Here is a 22,608-nt window from a genome sequence, read left to right as displayed (position 1 = left end):
TCAGAGCAACGTTCACCGGCCTCCAAGCTCTACACATGTTGAGGAAATAACACAAACTGCACAGGTGTAAATGGAGCCGTCACACCTGACAGCATCCCATTAAAGGCACCATCTGGAGTGTTCTTTAGTGTGTCATGATACACATTGCACATATACTTTAGGCGTAACATATGTCATGAATGCATTCTCCGCATCATAACGTATTTGCAAAGCCAATCTTTTTGTGCTTTTTGTATGTGCGCTTAATAGGGACAAATAAAGTAATCTTGAATTTTGAATCAGTCTGGTGTGTTGAGTATTAATTAATGCAGCACTTTTCGTCCCTTATTTTTAAGAGGAAATGGAAATCCCATTTTTAACCTGTCAAATTGTCTCAAGCACATAACCATATCATATTATTATTAGTGTCATATCCACAAATGTAAGGCATTGAGAATGAAACCCTGTTTTCACACTTTCAAAAAGGAAGCTGACTCCTGGATTAGAACACTATTTACCTCATGCAGTATAAAAACTGTGAGGACCAGAGATCTGTGCTCAAAGTTTAACATGCATATGTATATATATGGACTTAAAGTTTCAAAGATAAAGGTACACATTCTGTGACTGATTTATTATCATATATGATTTAAATAAATGCATCAGTGCATGAGCACAACTGTTAACTGTCGCTGGTCGAGGGGGAGCTTGTTTGAACTATTTTATATACTTGTTGTTTAGTCCAAGTGGTTTCCAACCAAAGGGTTCAATTTGCAATTTAAAGTAAACAATAAACGGGCAGTGAAATAACTTTTTATCATGTGCAATATCTAACTACATTCCATATGCAAGTAGTCTAGCTTCTGTATGGAAGATGGAACAGTCAATGTAGCACGTTTTATCAATGTAGCATTTCTTATTTTTTTGTGTAAATTCTTTCTATTCATTTATTTTTATTGCCGTAAACACCAGGTAAAGCTGTGCTCATTATTTTGTTGTGTGATCTGCCTACAATGATAAATAAAGCATTCTCATTCTCATTAAACCTGACCTGAAAAAAAGAAAAAAGAAGGCTAGCACCAGGAGGACATGCATGTTTGAACCCAGAATCCACTTCCAGCGGGGGGAGAGGGTAACCAATGCCCCACGGCCACTTTTTTTTTTTTTTTTGGGTCAAATGTCACTAGAGGAATTTCATATGAGAGGTGAAATGTTTTTAAGAAAATTAAGCAAGTCCAGTTGCTTATGATATATCACTTGGAGTTACCATGACCTGGATGACTGAGAATCTTCACCAACATTAATAAAGTTTGCAAGCTAATACTGTGCTTAGCATTAGCTCAACAGCTAAGTAACTTTTTAACAAACTTGTTTTAACAAATTTATTCATCCTCATCATTCTGTTGTTAAAATGGCATTACGTTTCGGAGACTTGACTCAGCCTTGACTTGGCGGTTATCGCTGAAGTTATCAAGTTAGGATCTTGCATAACAATTGAGTTGAGGCCTGTGGAGATCCTGATTTGAATAATAATTCTTGCATATACTTATTGCATTCCATACAATATTTCAGAGCCATTTGTCAGTTCTGTGGACTCTGAAGTGTTTGTCTAGATGCACCACTGGGCGTGTCGCCTTCATGGACTAAATATGAGCACCAAGTCAACTTCTAACTTGTCGAAAATTGACTCGATGTGGATGAAGGGATGGGCCTTACAGTACCCACCCTCAAAGTAAAAACATGAACGCAAACTTTACAACCTCGGATGTTTTACATAGCTTGTATAATAAAACTTTTGATGCTTGACTCATGTTGTATCAAGAACTCTTTGTCTCTCTACTAATTTTAAAGCACTAGTATTTCCCATGCTGGGGATGAGCATTCAATCACAGAAAGTCGGGAGGCAGCCAAGATGCGATCAAATATGTATGAAAACAAATAGGTGTGGAGAGCAGGTTGTATTCTCTTCACAGACTGTTATGACAGTCCATGACAGATGTTATTTCATGCAACAGGCTGACTAACAGCAGTCTAACAACTGCCAAGTCCAACTTTCACTCATTGTATGTATGAGAATATTTCTGTGCCTCTTCATTGTGCCTCATCCATTAGTTGTATGAAATTAGATTATTTTGTTAAAGAAGTACAATATCAGTTGAGGCGTCCTGCGTTAATCTTTGAGGCTCTGTGTTAAAATCTGGTTCTTAGACTTAATGTACCCTGCACTCACATGGAACCTGGTTGTACTGCAGTGTAGGAGGACTGGTTGGTCTCTGGGTCTGGTGAAGGGTTAGTGTCCTTTAAAAGGTTTAAAAGGTTAATCCAGCCATGCTGCCAGGTGATTTTAGCCCATGAAAATGTATCAGATTTCACAGATTAAATGTTTTTAATATACGCTGTCAGGTAAATGTAATACAGTAAAATGTACAACACTGCACTCTGAAATGAAGCACAGAGGAAATGTAAATAGGTTTTTCAGCCACTGTAGTTCTGTTACTACACACTTGGCCCATGGGAGAAGTTTCCATTGGTTGCATTCAGGGCAGAGGCCATCTCAGTACTCTCACTGTCATATTTTAGACCGACTCACCCAATCTAGTTAATGCAGTTTGAGCTCTTTTCTTATTAGTGTTGACAAGGTTTGCTTTGCTGCTGTCAGCAGAAAGCAGGTTCAAGCAAGTTATCACTACAGCTTTGAAGTAATATATTAAATATATATATATATATATATATATATATATATTTAAAAAAAGGAAATGGATTTTACACGGGTTATGGGTTGTTTTGTCTTTATTTTGATGTATTTGTTTTTATTTTTGTATTCTTTACTGGTGCAAAGGCCAGTGCAAAAACAAACAAACAAAAACAACAAACAAACTGATATAGAATGCAAATATTGGGGTAGATACAATGGGGTAGATAAATGGAGTATAAACAAAACAAAACTAAGGAAAAAAATCAACCAAACAAACAACAAACAGGCAAAAAATAATCAGGTATAATAGTATTCTTGCTGTTGTAGATAATACTAAAAAACCCAGGTGTGTTGCTGGGACCTCTAGTCACCCATCAATGTCCCGTGGGGGGCACTAGTGCTCAGATGGAAGTAAGAAGTGGGTTTGCTAGCTTCCTCATTTGCATCTGTTTGTTTTGCTTCTTTAGGATGCATCCAGACCCTTGAGAGGACACTGGCCAGTTGAAGACACCTGTGGCCCCTTGCAGAACTTGCACCCAGAACCTTGGAATTGGGCCAGTGTGTATTTGCTTTTCTTTTTCCAGTGAAATTTGTTAATGATGGAGTCCTAAACAAGTGTAAAACCAGTGTGCGGTCAGCTGGACTGGGGTCATGGAAAAAAGTATTTTAGTTTTGGGAGTATAGACATAATATTCTTCCAATCCAGGAGGTTACGGTCCTGGTCTTGTATGTCGCTCACCTGTCCTACTGCGGCCGGTGGTCTACAACACGCCGACACAATCTGCTCGGCTGGCGAGTCAGCTCCGCTCCCACCTTGGGGGAGGAAAAGGGGGACGCACCAAAAGTTCCACACAGCAGGGCATTCAACAGTTCATGTGAATGTTTTACTTGCCTCTTCTGTGTTAGCTTGTCCATCCAGCCAGCCAACGGCCTTTCCTTCGCAAATCTCATGGTTCAGCGTTCGTTCCCTCCTGCTGCTTCTCTGCTCGGCCGGCTCCCCCTGGCAGTCTCATTCCAGGTCCTTTTTATCAGCCTCTCCTTCCGCATACCACAAGGAGGGACGATTAGTAACTGGCTGCTGGTGTGCCAAATTGCAGGGGAGTCCTCCAGACACAGGATGCAGACTTCACTCTGGTGGATTTCAAATAGTCAGACAACACACACTGCAAACTGAAAACACGATGAAATCCCACACAGAATAAACAAAACAAAAACAAGTCTCTCCTGGTCACTCTGTGACAAAATCATTGGCAATAACAGATCCAGAGGGTCACTTACAAAGTGTTTTGATCCATTGAAGGGACTCTCCGAAACCAAATTTTTCAAGGGTGATGAAAAGTTATGACCAGTTTACTTGATTTCCTTCTTAATTTGTGTAGAATATAAAGTACAATCTCCCTCAATTCAATTTAATTCGATTCAATATTATTTATAAAGCTCAATATCACAAATAACAATTTGCCTCTGAAGGCTCTAGCTTTCACACAAAGCAAAGAGGGTCATTTTTTTGGAAAGTCTTTCAGTTCAAGGAGCTGAGGTTGTTGAACTCTGTTTCTGTTTCTTTAAGAAAAAAAGGTGTTAAACTGCCACCTACTTGAAGGGGTTGGATCTCATTCCTGCACAAAGTTGAAGATGGTGGTTTATGAGATAATAACCAGCTATTTAATAACTGAATTTCAGAGTTGTGAATCCAGAAATAAATAGAGTTAGAAACTAGAAAGTAGTATATTCCGGATTAACTTTTACGACAGAGGGTGAGTAATGGGAGTATTTTCTATTTGACGTTTTATGTTTGTTCTATTTGACAACGGATAGATTTATGACATAGTCTGTCATAAGACAGAGGCTGTAAGGAGCTGTTCAAAAAACAAAAGATGATCAAAGACTGATCTTCATAAAAAAGTTATCAGTGAAAATCTAATCTAAACTATAAGCACTGAATACTCAAAATGCAATGTAAACAGGTAAGAGATCATGCAGGATAATCTGAGTGTAGGGGTGCCATATGTTTGCAGGCATGTATATGTGGCACACCCACAGCAAAACTTCTGCTGCGGACAAATGTCTTTTCTTTGTCTAATCAGAAATAAATCGGCTTCTTATTAGGAGAGTTCTAAATTCTGATCTGTTTCACCTTCAATGAAGATTTAAAAAAAAAAGTAGCAGCGGCAGTTTTTCCGCTGTGCCTTGAGGTTTCTAAGAAGTGAGACAACTGTAAGAACATAAAATACACCGTCTTCGGACCTGAATTCGATCACTGAGGAAACCATTCTGAAATCGCTGGCTTATTTTGTAAGCCAAGTTTTCTTTTATATCTTGCTGTTTTCTTAAGAGCAGATTATTTAAGTCAAAGAAAGATCAGTGCTGTTAATCTCTCACAGATGTTAAATTGAGCTCAGTTATGTCTCAGTAACATAGTTTTGTTGAGAAAAAAGCTACCAAGGAGAATTTCAAAACTAAAAACAACTCTGTTTCTTTTCCTTTATTTAACAAAAATTGAATTCAATATCCTACATAACCCGTAGCCCATGGTAATTACTGTACATTAAGCTGACAAGTGCAAGTGAAATGAAGTCTCAGAAGACATCTAAAACATGTTTAAACATCAGTCTGTCTTGTGGAGCAATCAGTCATTCAAAGAATAAATCTCAGACATCTCGATGTTGTCTAGATGAAGTACAAACAATGTTAACGTTTTAGTATGCCAATATTAGTCTCAGCAAGTAGCTCAACACGATCATGACTTGCCCCTTGTGTATAAAGTTGTGAGTAAAAGCCCTGGGTGATGGAGAATAAATGGGTATTTTGACTTGTCATAGTAGGAAAAGCTCAGGAGATACTAATAACACAAACGGTGGCTCAGTTCTGTTTAAGCCATCATTCACTTCTTTATTTATGCATCTGTTATTTCCTCTGTGTCATGTCAAAATGTCCTCTGTGGAAAAGGCCTATTATTAGAAACACACCATTTCTCACGTATTCTTAATTTAAGAAGCTATAAATACTTTTGTTTTGGACAGTTCTGCTGACAGTACACAATCCCTGCAGTTCTTATTTATCTTCCTCCTCAGAATGCCCAGCCCAGTTTCACTGCTGCACAACAGCTATAATGTCAAATTGTTTCCTGAAACGTTGCTGTGTTTTACCTCACAGGCTTATCGTGATGGCAACCAAGGCTTTTCTCCAGCAACTGATCTCAGATCAGGACAGACTAAATGATTTAGTGGAAGAGGCAAAAATGCTGGCTTTTCAACATGGGTTTGTTATGCGTACACAAGAGACGCCCAATTCATCTGAGGTAGGAGCAACCACACAGATTTGTTTTAATTGTTTGCAAGTTTTGAATCCATTTTCAGGTACTGGTTTCCATTAGAGGCTGACAGAGACTCCCATGTGAGCCTGGGGTCCAGGAACTGCGGGGAGTTACACGCTAAAATCAAGTCAAGATAACAGACCATGCAGGACATTACAGAGTTTTTTTTAAATTGTTGTTGTAAAAGTTTATTGATTAGGGTAAACCGATTGAGATTTAAATCAACAATTTAACGAACAAACTACAACTAAGACAATCAACACAAAATCATCATCAACACAAAATCCTCAGAAAGAAGAGTAAATGAACACAACCACTTGATGACTGCAGAGAGGCTGTCAATAAATGTTTGCCCAGCAAAAATAGAATCAAGAAATATACATATATATATACACATATAGAACACACAGTGCATTGTGGGTATTGCATTGGTGAAACATGCACAGTTTAACTTAAAATAAGCCAACAAACCATTTTCAAACATGTGGAATGAATGACTATTATTATTTATAATCAGTTTTATAATTTAACCCAAAAACAATAATAAAAGAAAAATACTAAAACTAGATTTCAAAAATCTAGTTTTTTATTTTATAATAATTTTTTATTGTGTTAATATGCAACATTATCGTCTGTGGTTCTTATGGGCTGCAGCTGCAGCCGCAGCTTGCCAGTGGCATGACGAAATTCCCTTCATGTCACCGTTTTAAGGGGAACACCACCTACATTAAGAATTTTGATTACTTATTTCTATTGCGTAAAAAAGTTCAATTATCCTAATTTTTGTGATGCATCTTTTGCACCTTCAAATTCATTGTTTTCGCTGTAGATGCACAGAAGGCGCGGCCATAAGTAAGAGTGAAGACAATGCCCTGAGGTTAACATACTTTTTAACTTACTTTTGGAATGCAGCAACGCACACCACGTCATGTGACAAGGAAAAACCAATCACAGCTCCACAATATCTTCTCTTTCATCTGTGAATGTATGTCCATGCAGTTGATCATTTGTATTTCAAACCCGAATTATTCGCATTTCGTGTTCAAATGTAAAAGGTATTTTTCCCAGTATTTCTTGATTGCCCTAAATATTTATATTTTTTTTCTGTCTTGGTTGTGAGTCGCTATATTTCTGTCATGCTTTCAGGTCGTGACCTATGCCCCATTCACACTCTTCCCCACTCCTGTGCCCAAAGCCTTCCTCCTCCAGGCTCTGGCTGTGCAGACTCACGTCAACACCTTGGTGGACAAGGTCAGCCAGGACCCAGACTTTCTGGAAGAGGCTCTTGCAGGGTACGAGGGGGGAATTTTAGTCACATGGATTAGTCACATGTTGTTTATGTTTAAATTTTATTCTCTATAAAACCCTGTACACATATTTTTGATGAGGTTTGATGATGCATCACACAAAAGGGCTCCATCACTGATGTGTAAGCTTTGATGATTTATCTCCTATATCACAGAACTATTCAGGCAGATGATTTCACAGCTAAGTTGTTTGGCATATACAAACAAGTGCAGCAGGAGGGTCGGAGACAGGTAAGAAACTTGATATACAGTGATGTAAATAACCTGACTGCGAAACAGTATTTGCACACTTTAAACATAATATTATTATTTTTTAAATAAAATGCCTTATGCTTTGGTACAATTATTAACTGTTTCCAACATGATGGCCAGGTCACACATTTTCTTATTTTACATCTAAAGAATAGGAGAAGAGTTAACATAAAAGTAACATTTTTCATTTTCACTCTTTTACTCAGATATTTGGCTACCTACATCTATAACATTTTCAGGCAAACAACCTACATGTGTCTGCTATCACAAACCAAACTGTCAAGATGTAAAACACTTGCCAGTGATGATATGATATAGGTTTATGTGATATAGTTTTTATTATAATGTCCTATGTTATGTTTGTAGTGAAATGATTATTTGTGCAGGTGTGTCTTTTGTGGTTGATTTCATGAGTTTGATTTGAACTATATATTTTATTTCCAGTCCATAGTGGTTGGTTTAAACCGGTGCGACTACATGATGACTCAGAGGGAGGATGGCACTCCTTCCCTGAAGCAGATAGAGATCAACACTATTGCTGCTGGTGCTTTTGGCATGGCTGACCGTCTCCCTGTGATGCACAAGTATGTAAGAACATATAGAATCCTTCCTGAGAATTCACAATGGTGATTGTCGATGACAGCCCTTGTATTTGCAGTGTTACAGATGTCTGTGGCAACATTCCCAGAAAAAAAATCACAAGCAATCAGTAACGCATTGTCCATCACCTAGTAGGGGTTGGGCATAGGCGGCGCTAACACAACAGACTTGCTCTTCAACTCACTTGTTTGTGAAGGGGCATAACGCTTTTTTCAGTCTCTGCGTTGCAAGTAAACAGTTGCCATGGACAGAAAAAAAAGAGTGAACAAACAGAGAAGGCCAAATGCCAACTGACTGGCGTCACATGGGCAACGCTGTTTGGATTTCTCTGAAGTGAAATCCAAAAACCACCTGCAAATCCTGTTTATTGACGTAGGTGCCGCCGAAGAGAACTAAGCGAGAATATAGAATATATATTCGAGATTGTAATTCTGGTGAAGCATATTGTTGCTATGCCCTTGTTGTAAAGGTTGTTTTTCGTGTTTTGACAAGATATTTGAATGATATTACATAATAGTCTACAAACTTAACACACTATTACAAGAAACTATTCTGTTTAGCTGTTTAGCTTTAAAAAGAAAGACATTGGGCAATACTTCATTTTGGCTTGAATGCTTTCAAACTTTCTGATTTTACAGTGAAACAGTACACTAAAATATGTATTTGAAAACATTTCATGGGGCAGTGCAGTAATAGAATCATATATGATGAGCACTGCTAACCTCTGAGAGGGTGTCTGTCAGAGGTTAGAGTTGAAGATCTCACAGACATGGTTCCTCAGCCAGACATTACCACTTCATCCTCACTCGACATGTTTGAGTTTAGAAGGTCTTACCAGCAGCCTACGCCTACGCCCACACCATATCTGATTCAACTACCAGCAAGTGGCGATCATTTGACAGCTCTGTTCATCTCTTCATCCATGTGTCTAAATGTATATTTGCTGTAAAGATTAATTACCATGCACGGTGAGAATGGTGTCATACATTCTAAAACAACTCATTGTGCTCATTCCTTGCTACATCTGTAATCTCAATTTATGCATAATAATGGTCCTCTCTGATTTATCAGGCACATACTAAGGTCAGCTGGTCTTTTGGAAGAGAGCGAGTGTATCCAGGATATCAAAAGGACTCCCACAATGATGGGTGCTCTCGCCAAGGCCTGGGAGCTCTACGGCCAACAGAAGTAAGTGTATTGATGGTTGAATTTAACCAAGTATCAACAAAATTTAAGAAGGAAAGAAGATCTCATTGACATTAAAATGTCAAGTTTTGGTTAATTATGTGTGATCAGCACATACTTTTTTGTTTTGCTATGATTGTTAAAAAAATACAAATGAATATAAAGTTGACTTCCCTGCTGCAGGGCAGTAATCCTGTTTCTGGTTGAGGATTTCCAGACTTCCAAATTCGATCATCGTATTATTGAGAAAGAGCTTTGGAACAGGTGGGGGGCTAAAAAGATGCTTGAAAACACCACAATACTTGATCAGAAACTTTATAGATCTCTGTTTTTTAATATAAAGAATAGGATTTTCTCTTGTTCTGTGCAGGAATATTACTGTTATCCGCAGAAAATTTAATGAGGTAGCCAGAGGAGGATCTCTTGATGCCGACAAAAACTTGTTCATGTAAGTAGACATTTATTTTTAGAACTGTGAAATCTGTGAATGATAGAGATTATCATGGCATATGTGAAGGGCAGAGTTTTAATATAAATGGAGAGCCTTAGAGGTGCTGGTTGGAGGAATGCCTTACTTTCTGAAAGAGCCAGGTTAGCTGTTTCCCCGGACTAGCTCTAGCCCGGCTGTCAGTGCACACAAAATTGTCATTCATGCATTTAATGTGTTTCATAAAATATTGGAAATTTCCCTTCAACTTGATATGATTCATTTTACTAGCAAGGGTGGCTGGTTGATGCTTTGACCCTAACAGTAATTCTATAGTTATTTTGTTCAAGCCAAAATTCATCAGTTCCTTTAATCTTGTTGATGATATTTCGGGCATGTCATAACTAGAAATGTCAGTTTCTGTTCATTTGCTTTTCAAAGGCTGACACTCTAGACTGGTAACTAACTGGTTCTTACAACAGCAAAAAAGAGATCGCCATGGTGAGTAAGCAGCCTCACTTTGACAGCTAAATCCCTTTTAGCCTTGTATGTTGGCACCACTAGCATTGCTGACATTGCTTACAGTCGTAGCAGAGCTTAAGGGGTTTAACAGCTCAAATGGAGCAACTTATTCACCGAGGCAAGCCCGGGGACAACTGAAGCATGGGCACAATATTTCCACAGCAATGCTGTCAAAATGGTGGCATAAGTGGTATTCGCCAAAATGAGCCATGCCGCTAGCTTGCAAGTTCCCACCAGACCCAGGTAGGGTGCAGTGCAGTAAACTAAAGTGTAATAATATCAAACTATAGACATGTGTAACCACTCAAAAGTTAACCTGTTAGTTATCCCTTGACATCCCTGAACACTTTTTAACTATAACTCTGCAGAGATGGACTGGAGGTAGCTGTAGTGTACTACCGCCATGGCTACATGCCAGGCCACTACACTGAACAGGTAAGATATGAACATTCTTTACATACTTAAAGACTGCAATACTTTATTTGACATTTGGGGGCAGCAGAGACAAGCTGCAAACAGAATGTTAACATGTTATCACCTTATAAGGTTGGAAGCAACAGTCATGTACTTGCATTCCTCGTGCACAATAATTTTTTTGTACACCTGATATATGTCAAGTCCAATACTCACTTTTGTTTTAGCTTTGCTTTGCTATCCACTAATGCTGAGGGAAATATTTGCACCCTTCTGGAATGTTATCACTCCATTCAGTGGTATGCCACTTGACATACCTCACATAGCCTTCTTAAAGTAAGTCACTGTTAACTCACCTTTTGGTTTTACATGGGACATGATTCCCGGTCTCCTGTGTGAAAGTCCTGTGTTTCCTCTGACCACCACCCTGACTGACCTCCCTTTCTTTCTCTCCTTCTCTTTCTTTAGACCACTGTTATGTCACCTGACTCTCTTCCATCGCCGCAAAACAATAGACATGACTGTCTAATGCCCTGATAATGCCAAATATAACTCTAGTTGCTGTAGCAGGACCCCATCCATATTTGTCTGATCAGAGTCTGTCTGATCTTTGTCTGATTGTTAGGTGGCACTGGTCAGGTGATGTACAGTAGTGGTGACAATGAACCAAAATGGTAAAGTTATGGGCTGGAAAATCAAAACAAGAAGTTTAAAGACACTAGAGCACTAAGTGGAACTGCAGAGCAGAGTGATAATTATTTGTGGGCTGTCACTATGAGGGACTTCTTTCACATTACACATCCACTGTTAATGTAAAAAAATAATCTAGCAGCTTTAAAGCTGCATTAATCAATGTTTGACTACAAAGTGGTAGAAAGCTTCTAAATCAAACTCATAAATGTGAGACAGAAGCTCACCCAGAACTGGGGCTGGACATCAGGTTCACTATGGACTAAAGACAACAACAACTAAAACCAATGTAATAACGTCACTGCATCCCCAGATCCTATCGAAAGCAACATATACCAGGGTCTACTATTTTCATGTAAAATATTATCAGGATACATCACAGAAATATCGAGTCACATAATTTAAAAACATTTTTTGGCACCTGATGACTTATGTTGAGTGTTTCTTTATCATCAGTCCTTTCTCCTTAAAAAGAGTGAGAAAAAAAACGTTGAGTTGATAAAGAGAAATATTTCCAGTTGCGAATAATTTCTAACAGAGAATTCATGTATGGTGTAGGCTTGGGATGCTCGTCTTCTGATGGAGCGCTCTCTGGCTGTGAAGTGTCCAGATATCAGCACTCACCTGGCTGGAACTAAGAAAGTCCAGCAGGTGCTCGCCAGACCTGGAGTTCTGGAGAAGTTCTTCCCCGACCAGCCCCAAGTGGTGGAGCAGGTCAGAGCAACGTTTGCCGGCCTCTACACACTAGACATGGTGAGAAAATAACACACAGGTGTAAATGGAGCGGTCACACCTGGCAGCATTTTCCACATCATCATATATTTGCAAAGCCAATGTTTAGAATATTTAGAAACCTGCACCCATGGGTGCTTTGCAGTTTCAAAGAAAGACACACAGTGCCTGATAGCAGATTATAGATGATCTGCGGTCTCAGGTCATCTCAGAATATGACTGGTAGAAGACACACAAATAGAAAATTCAAATACATTACCAGAACAGACAGGAGGGAGCCCTAATATCAGTTATACTAATAATTTCAGACTTTTTTAGAGAGGTGCTTGCTCACCTTCATGGTCTTTTTGATGTTACAGTTGGTGGTGCTGTTGAATTGTTTTGAATTATACAGAGTTGTATTTCAAATATGTAACTTTTATATGTAACTGAAATATATAAACATAACGACCAAAAAACTTGATATGAATGGGGTTCAACAGTTTCACACACTGTTGTACAGTTGTATCAACACCTCTCTATAACTGAACATTATAACATATGAAGGTAGGATTTACTGTAGGACTGCTGTATTAAACTGCTGGTTTTAGTGTGGTGTTCTTGTTTTGTATTGTTTTAAGACCATATCTATCACAAAATAAACTTACTGTGAAACTTTATTGGGTTCCAGGGTCCAGAGGGTGATCAGGCAGTGTCCATGGCTTTAGCCAACCCAGATAAGTTTGTCCTGAAGCCTCAGAGAGAAGGAGGTGGTAAGTTAACATCAGCATACCCTCTAAAAAAAACCCAAACTAGCACATGATATATATATTGATATTTCTCTTAATGCAACTTTTACAGCAAAATTCTCTTAAAGTTCTGTCATATCTTTTCTCTTAATTTACTGTTAAGAGAAAAAAAGACCACTCCAGATGCACCACAAGTTCTTCATGATTCAAATCAGGTGCTCTCAACAATGAATGCCACTTGATAATAAGTCACCTGATAGCATAGCTAACGCCCCCTGAACACTATATATGGGCAGGTGTTGTGTGGTGTGCAGAGCGTGGCACATGCCCAAGAATTGGAGAGGTGCCACCGAAAAAGGCTGTAAGAAGAAGAAATTCTGCATTAAAATGTAAAATGTACTCATTATTAAATGAAGAGAGTAAACGTGATTTTCCAAAGTGTCAACACAGGGGGGAAAAACAACCAAAACAGACATGGCAAAATGCGTGATGCCATAAATGTCAGCAGCAGCAGTGGTCGAAGAAGTATTCCGATATCTTCCTAAAGTAAAAGTACTAATACCACACTGCAAAAATACGCAGTCACAGGTAAAAGTCCAGCATTGAAAATGTTATTTTAATCAATTAAAATAATTACAAGGATAATAAGAAAGTCCTCATTTTCGAGAAGCTGGTACCATGAAATGTTTTTGTAATGAAAAATTATTTAACAATCATCAAAACAGTCAGCAATAATTTCCTAATCAACTGACTAATTGTGTCAACTGCACTTGTATATTTCCATATGGTTTGTGAGCAAAATATTAATTGGTATAGTAACTTGCAACTTAAGTTAAAAAAAATTATAATGGATAAAAGGTACAATATTTCCTTTTGAAGTGCAGTGGAGTAGAAGTAGAAAGTTCCATGAACACTCATGCAACTTTCTAAACCACTCAAGTAAAATAAAGTACCTCAAATTTATACCTCAAATAGTTAATGCACTTTGATACATTTCAGCACTGGTCAGCAGGGGGGCAGACAGAAGCTGAATTCACAGTACTTTCAATCAATGGACAAAGTATAGTAGATTTTTTTCAGCCCACAAACTCTTCTAATGAACATAATAATCTATATCTGATGCATGTCTTTGTCTCTGCTTCACTGTCTCAGGGAACAATTATTTTGGAGAGGACATTGTTAGAGCACTACAGGAGGTTAAAGGTGATGAAAGGAGAGCTGCTTATATTCTGATGGACAGAATCCAACCCAGAACAGAACAAAACATCCTGCTGAGCAGAGGACTTCCAGTCAAACTCTCCACTGTTTGCAGTGAAATAGGAGTTTTGGGAGCCTATGTGAGGTACAGAGTCATAATGCATACATGTTGTATCAATGAAAAAAAAAGTTATATATAATAATCATGAAAAAAAAACTCTTTATAAAAATCTTTTTACATGAATTTTGAGACATCTCTATTTCCACGCAGGCATGGGGGAGAAATGGTGCTTAATGAAGCTGCTGATCACTTTTTGAGAACAAAGAGCATCGAACACAATGATGCAGGGATTTACAGTGGAATTACCGTGATTGACAGTTCGCTCATTATCTGAACACTCAGCTTGCAGTTTCATAGGCTGAACATGGGGTGGCAATAAAACCAAAGACATGCTTTACACACACAGTTTAAAACACACCAGCAGATCTGCAGAGTTCATTCAAGGTAAACAAGGCTACAGAGTTTATGTGAGTCCTAGAGTGTCAACACTATTTTGATGGATGAGAACCAGACAGGCCTAAGTACTGATATCTGGACATTTCACAGTGATATTTATATAAATGTATCAAGCAGACCATTCTGTTCACTCAAAATCAGCAGGATGAGATGCATGGAAACAACAGTTTGTAGTGCCTGTTTTCCCTCATAACTCTGTCTTCTACCTTCAGCCAGGTTTCTACAAAGGTGGTAAAACTAGAAATCATGGTTGATTTTTTTTTATTTTGAACCATGAAGATCAAGCAGGCTAAATGACATCTGCCTATCTGTACCTCCATCCTGTATCAGTACTAGGGTTAGCGCCGCACCAACACTCCAGTGTCAATAATGAGCAGCAGAGACCAACAACAAAAAATCCCTCCTACTTTCATGCTTATTTTTCCAAAACAGACCACAAAACATCCACAGAGCCTTCAGCCTCCTCTCCCCTGCTTGTTTATTCACTTCCCATGTTTTGCACAGTTCTATGCCCTTTTGCAAACACCATCCTCATACTGTTGATGCGCCAAAATGATTTTGGCCTGCTTAGGGTCCCATTGGCTGGCTGGTTTGAGGAAATTCAACAAACTTCGTTGTCATCTTGCCATTTTACCTGTTTCCTCCTTGCCACTGAGGGCAGACTATCTTAATTCAAACCATAGTTGCTCTGCGCACAAGTGCCCTGTCTCTCTCTCTTTCTCTCTCTCATTCAAAATCTGATTTAAAATGCAAATAAAATATGCAAACAAGGGATTTTTGTGTAACTTCAATGGGAACTAAAGGCTAACAAGACATGTAACTAAATATTAAACAAAACGCAGGAGGTGATGAATCCTATTGAATAGGTTGCGGATTCAATGTGGGAGGTGCCGGATCAACACCATCAATCCACCATGCATAATCAATACAACTCATTCTTTTAGCACTTTCAATAGGTCTGGATACAATAAACTCTGTCATGGTAATTTGTTTTGTCTGTTGTCTATGTGTAGCTGAGAGAGAGAGAGAGAGAGGGAGAGTAATCTGTCATATTTGAGCTGTGACATTATTGTTTCCTGTAGTGTTCAGCAGCCAATCAAAGTGCATGATGCACAAAGTGTTTGTCCACTCAGTGGCTTTTGTTTGTGTTCCACCCCAAGTTGCACCCGGTGCCGAACAATTTACCTCTGCTTGCAAGCAAAAAATCATGGAATTCCCTTGCATTGTTTTTATAAACACTTAATTTGGATGGGAAATATGAGACGTTAGGGTAGCATGCCTCTTCACAACCAAAAACAAGGAAGTGATTTTGCTGATGCTGTGTGGGGGACTGCTATGATTAGTGTAACTTATAGAAAACTATGATGGTTAGTTAAATTTGCATGAACATTGCAAGGTTGAAAGGAATGCATGGGCACTGGTTGAATTTGCATGACTTGATGCAATTCAAATATAATGGAGGGGCTGAGCAATGTTAATGAGTTTAGTACTTTGTTATATTGAGCTATATGAGTATAGTAATTTGTTACATTCCACCACTGGCTGTCTAAACTGCGATGATATCTATTATATTATGAATCATTATCATGTCTTTATGACCTACATGCAACGATTCAAGAAGAGGACAATTAATTTTCTATCTTTTTGTCTCTAACAAGACAAAGGGTGCTCGTACTGAAACTCTCAAATTGAATGAGTGTAGTTACTCATTTATGATGCTAACATATTGGACTGTGTATAGACTTTTTTGGCTTTTTAGTTAAACCAATGAAAAAGTTTTGTCAGACCCCAGTGTCAGCATTCGGTTGTTAATCTTTGAGTCTTTATGCATGTTCAAACAAGAGGTGGATAAAAGCACAGTTTATCTTTATTTAACTTTTTGATTCCTAAAAATGAATGAACGCATTTATATCTAATTTTCAGAGGGCACAATGTAAGTAAGGATCACATCTACTGTATATAAGTACGGAATAATGTCTCACTTTGCATCATCCAGTACAATTGCGAAAGTTACATTATCTCTTACATAACATCTCATTCAGTCTACTCCGGCTTCAAACACTACCACTGATTTCAGTCAAGTCTCTATTATTTTGTTCACATCCTGTTTTCGTTCCTGAAATCTTTGGTGCTGACTTGCAAGCGTGACACATTCCAGTAAGTGGCCCGAGTCGTCAAACAGAGACAGGGGTCATTGTCAGTGGCGTCCGTCAGCACCAGAGAATCTCCCACAGGAAACACTCCAGCACCGGCTGTTTAACTGCCAGAACAGCTAGAGAAAAATACCTCTGTGTTTTGTTCCCTGAAGCTGTCGTCCCAGGGAGAGGGTGAATGTGAGGTTACTGATGTGAATTTTGGCAATTAGCCTAGTTAACATTCCTCAAATGAGGATCGCCTCAATCAATTTTTTTCTATGAGTATTATAGGAAGCTCAAACCAATACCCAGTTGACTATCTGTCATGATCATCATATTTGACTTTTACTTTCAGCCAATAAGTTCCAATGTGATTGCTCACGATATGATTGCAAGAGTTTGCACACATAAATCATCAGCCGGTGTCAATCAAAGATAACTGTAGTGAAACCAATTTACTCATAGATTAAGATCCTGTTCCTTGTAGTTTACATTTCATTAGATTTATGGTCAAGATAAGACTATAATTCAGTGGAACCAGTTCTAACTGCTCACAATCCAGCTCCAGACCAAACATTCGGAGTGTAATAAGCCAGTTATGCAAGCGTTGGCCCACATAGCCAGTGACCTCTCTCTTTTAAGTGTGAGTAGCGAGTGTGTGGATTAGAGTGTGTTGCATAGGCATCGGACAGGGGAAGAGAGACAGGAAGTGGGTCATAACAGGATGGAAATGGGTCAGAGTCACCGTGCACTCTTCTGCTTCGGCTCTGCAGAGAAGGCGGTTTGGGCAGCAATGACGTCAGCGAGACTAGAATATTTGTGTGCGTTGATGTGGTTAATCAAAAACAGCTGCCTGTAAAATGCATTACTCTGTGTTGGGTAGCGTGTGGACTTATCCTCTGACTAAACATGCCGAGACACAGAGAGGACACGTGGAATACACAGTTTTTTTCACCATATATGATACATCCTATTGACAAGTATAGCTGGAAGTAAAAGCGCCGCTGTCAGTGGCTGACACAAGTGCCCCCTGACTCTCATTGTACCTTCGCTTTTTATATCCGCTACCAAGACCACGACTTCCAATATCCTATTGTGGTGTAAGTGTTGGTTTTCCTCCCCGGATGCCAGAAAACATAGATGAATTAAGCCAACAGCTGGCGTCAGCTTTCCTTTATTACCTTCCATCCAGGAACATGTAAGAATTACTGGCATCACACTCATAACTGTGCTAAAATAAGTCTCTCTCCCTTGAGTCGAACAAACACTCATTGAAGTGATTGTTTGTTAAAATTAAATTGCAACAAGAAAATGCTAAAAATAAACAAAGCAAAAATAAACCTGTTTTTAGCCGTGCTTGTGGCATGGCTGCTGGGATGTTGTGTCAGTCACTTGAACAATCAATCCACCATTTTGGTCCAGACTGAAATATCTTATCACCCGTTGAACTGCTTGCCAATACATTCTGTACAGACATTCATGATCGTCAGATGATGAATCCTATTTACTGCAGCAGTCCCAAGAGTCTGTTTCTGGATCTGAAAAGTGAAGCAAATGCCAAAGTGCCTTTAATCTTTCTTCTTTCTTATTGCCAACACACTAAGCTAGGATGCTGATCATGGTTGACAATATGCTAAACATTAGCATGTTAGCATTGCCACTGTCAATATGTTAGCACGCTGATATTATATTATGTTGTGGTGACACATTTGGGTGTAGGCACCATAACTACTTGGTTAGTTTTAGAAAAAGATTGTGTTTTAAGTTATAAGAACTACTTTTGTGATGTAGGCTACAGAACGGGTATTTCATAAAGGGATGTAAGTACATAACGTGATATAACTAAGTAAAGGTGTGTAAAGTGGAAAAAAAAAATCACTCAGGACATAAACAGCAGTCTTCTGGGTGAAAGTCATGTGTTTGTTTGACCTGTCCATCCACCCTCATACACAGACTTTTTTTGCCCATTATTCTACTTATTGATCTGTGACAAACCACCATCCGTTGCTATCTGTGAGAAGAGATATGCATTGGTATCTTTTCATTTATAAAGTTTTGAAATGGCAACATGCCAGCATACATCATCACTTTATTAAACAGAGTAATTATTCTACATCTTCAAGTGATTACTTAATGCTCAATGTTCCCCAGACAAATTTTGAACTTGGAAAAGCTGCTTTTAGTTTTTCTGTTGCATCTACCTGGGACATCTTAGAAAGTACATTCATACTATGATTACCAATTACTTAACTGATTAATTATTACCAGTTACTTTGGATCTAACTGTTTTAAATGGTGTTCAGCCTGTTGTCATTTGTTCTTTGTGCTTTCTGTGCTCTCGACATCATTGAAAATGAGGGCTTGCCATCAATGATTCCCTAAAATTTCAGTAAAGGTTGAATGAATGAATGAAAACAATTGCATGATATTGTTGAACCAGTGAGATTCTGTGTCCACCACCACACGGTTCCATTGATTTTTGTTGGACTTTCCATTAGTGGAGTTTCCATGGTGCCGGCACATGATTTTAACACAGTGCATGCCCCCACCACATATTTTTGTATAAAGAGGTCATGGTCATTTCATGTACTTCTGTGAGATCAGCTTGTCTTGTTTCTCATTTGAGCCTGGTGTGTGTTTTTCAAAAACGTAGCTTACCCAAGCATGTCATTGACTTGATAACAAGCAATTTTCATGTGTACTCATACATTTGTTCTCTTCTTGTGCTCCCTCAGATTAGACTGTTTTGTTCATGTTTTCTATCAAAACAAAACTATAAATATTTTACTTGCATATCTACCTCTCATTATCACTGTCTGAATGCACTGTGTGTGTGTCGACTACTTGTGTTTCACAGTACAGTGTGCTTACATTCATGTTTGTAAAACTGATATCATCTGTAGGCCTATTTGCATGGTTTGCTGTTAATTATCACCCTCCGCTCTGTCACCACTGTGTGATGATAATATCCTGTCTACTGTTGTGAATGGAGCCAGTAACAGTCAAGACGGTGACAGACAATTTCAACACATTCAACAACTCCCATGACTTCCATGTACATTCCAAATTCTACGCGCACACACACATACACACACACACACACATACATAGACACACACACACACACATAGCTTTGTCCACCTGAGTTGGCTCACAGGAAGCAGAAGTGTAAAGCCTCACTCACACAAACAGCCAGCAGGAAGAGTCAAGGTCAGTTCCTGTTTTTGTACCTTTTCGAGTTCTCCATTACTATAAACTGCGGACCACATAATCCCCAGTTTCCTCTGCTATTAATGAGTAATTAACAAACAGCCCAACGGAAAGTTCAGGGAGTACAGATGGGGGAGCCTTATGTAATTGATGGTCAGTGGCTACTGACAGGCTCTCCCTACTCAGCAGTTACTATCAGCCTGGCTGGAGCCGGGAAGCCTGAACTCACCAACAGTGCAAGAGTGGGAAATTCATCGCATTATTTTATTCACTGCTGGAAAATGGGCCGTTTAAAGAGGGGAACAAAAGATGTTTAAAATGTGCTGGCTCATACGGCTTGATCACCGGGAATACTCATTATGTAATGAGTGCATACAATCAGACTATATGCTAGTGTATAAAATATAAAGCAGATAAAACCAAAGCAAGTTAATTTTTGATTTCAGGGATTATAAGTGTATTTTAAATTTAAAGACAGTGCCTTCAACATCCAGAGGGTTGTCTTAGAGGATACTTGCTACAACACAGTAGTTGCTAAGTTTCCATTTATCATGTTCCATATAGTCGGCTCAATGGAGTTGTAGTCTTGCTGCATTGTTTAGATAGGGTGTACATCTCTTTCATTAAATTGTCAATGAACAATGAAATGAACAACTAAATGCACAATGCAGAGTCTAAATAAAACCATAGCCCTTTTTATAAGGAGACCATGCAAATGGGCCACTAAGTCTAAGTCCCTTCTTTATGTCACCTACACAGAACCAAACAATGGTGGCATCATGCCGCTCCAGTATGTGATTTTAGACAGCATGCTGTCATTGTGGCAGCAAAAGAAGTGTGACCAGCATGGCGTTTAACACAACAGCAACTGCCTCCAGTGTGAAATATAACATACCCATCAATAGCCCTTTCTATACAATAAAAATGGCATAACATGGCAATAACAGTCTTTACCATCCCTGTTATGTGGTGGCTGGTCTTGTCCTCTGCTTGGAGGGTGAGGAGCTCCTGAATCTCATTGTTTTCCTAATTTGTGGACATCTATGGCTGCTGGCTCTTCTTTGAATTAGCTGCTAACTGGTGCATAACCAGGTGCATAACCAGTTAAAACACCATGAACTCATGATATTCAACTTTCAACCAGAGCCTTTCTCAACAGTTTGTTGTGTGCTCACTTCATATGAGGACTACTTATACAGCAAAGATTAGAGCTAAAAAAGCCTCATACATTAAAAACCATTTAAACTAATTCATTGATTTATTCAGTTACCAAATGTTTGCCATGTGCAAGTGAGAGATTCCAGTCAGCTTTTAGGATGAGTTTCCGGAAAGCCAGTATAGAAGCTCATCAGTAGTTCATTGTTGGATTCTGTCAGTTTAACTGCAGTCCTGCGGGAAGCAGCAATTGTTATGCTCAATATCCTTAGTTCCACCCCACACTGTATAAAAGAAGTGGATGTAGACCTCCAAGTCTGAAAAGTGAAGCCTTAAACCTGCACTCTTTCTAATGGCCACTAGGGGGCAAATCCACAAGTTGCAAATTGGTTGTAAAGAGCCTTGTATAAATAGTATAGATACTTATCAATTGAGCTGTTACCTCAGTAAACATTTTCTTAATGAGCATATGGACTCAAACACTAATTTCAAGTCTTCTCCAATACAACATAATGTTCATTTTGTAAATTATAGCTCCATTTAGAATTAAATAGATAATGAAGCAGGGTATTCTTCTGGGAGTGGCTGCCTTGTGTTTGACAAGTCATTACCACAGCAACCTGTCAGTCAGGATAGAGGTGTAGCAAAGTGTAACAATGGCAATGTGTTAACTTGTTTTTGGGTGTTGTCTATGTTTTGGTCTTGGAACTTTGACCCTTTCACAGTGTGCAGTCAAGTTGCACAGGTCGGGATACGTGCATATTGTCCTCCGGTTCTACACAGCTCCTCCCTTTCATCCAAATATGGTCACTTCTGGCTAAAAAACAAACAAAAGAAAACCAAACAATCAAAAAAGAAACGGTTAAAATGCAAAACCACTGCGGGACGTCATTGTGGATTGATTCACTTTTTTTTATATAGTCTGTGGTCTTTTTCTTTTATTGATTTGGTTATTTTGTTGATTGGTCGGTTTCCTAATGTGCTCATTTGGCAAGTTTCTTTTAGCTTTGCTTTCTTTCTATTTTTTGTACATATTTTTTTAAAACACAGAACCAGCTTGAAATGCATTGATTTTGTTTGCTGAAAAAAGCAAACAAAACCATGCATCAGGTTGATGCCTCCCAGTGTCCGTCCTGCATCACTCATCAAGCCCGTCCTAACAAACACTATGACACATTAGGTCATATCTCAATAAAACCTGTTTACTGCACCTGCATCACTTTCATGCAGCATCAATCATAATTAATCACAGAATTAGTCACCTGCAAGTGCCAATCCAACACAACAGGGTTAAGAAATGCAGTGTGTCATCATTACCTCCATGTATCTGATCTCAGGGGAGGAACACAGCCAGTACTAGCAAGCAAGAGCTTGAGTGTTGCCACATCAGTGTTCTTTATTGGTTTTTCAGGAATGAGGAAGTGTGTGGGGCAGCATCTTTACGGGAAGGCAGTGAGTGTGGGAGGGAGGAGCTAATAGGAATGCATGTGGGAGGGGAGGTTATGACAAATATTTGTTAAGTCAGACAGGAAGAGAAGGATGAGAAGTAC

General features: G+C 38.8%; 1 protein-coding gene across 1 annotated transcript; it reads left to right on the top strand.

Moving 5' to 3' along the window:
• Positions 1–4,289: 4,289 nt before the first annotated feature.
• On the top strand, positions 4,290–15,544 carry LOC121947025 (glutathione synthetase-like). Its single transcript, XM_042491893.2, has 13 exons — positions 4,290–4,428; positions 5,828–5,972; positions 7,134–7,279; positions 7,450–7,525; positions 7,991–8,130; positions 9,218–9,334; positions 9,515–9,595; positions 9,702–9,779; positions 10,649–10,715; positions 11,943–12,137; positions 12,787–12,868; positions 13,997–14,186; positions 14,313–15,544. The coding sequence occupies exons 2-13, from the start codon at positions 5,838–5,840 to the stop codon at positions 14,434–14,436; spliced, it is 1,431 nt and encodes a 476-aa protein (XP_042347827.2). The 5' UTR covers positions 4,290–4,428; positions 5,828–5,837; the 3' UTR covers positions 14,437–15,544.
• The last annotated feature ends 7,064 nt before the right edge of the window (positions 15,545–22,608 follow it).

Source organism: Plectropomus leopardus, chromosome 9, assembly GCF_026936395.1.
Source record: "Plectropomus leopardus strain MGB_pleo_1.0 chromosome 9, ASM2693639v1, whole genome shotgun sequence".
In the NCBI taxonomy this organism is placed as follows: domain Eukaryota; kingdom Metazoa; phylum Chordata; class Actinopteri; order Perciformes; family Serranidae; genus Plectropomus; species Plectropomus leopardus.
Note: the sequence above shows the minus strand (reverse complement) of the source record. Positions and strands in the feature narration are given on the sequence as shown.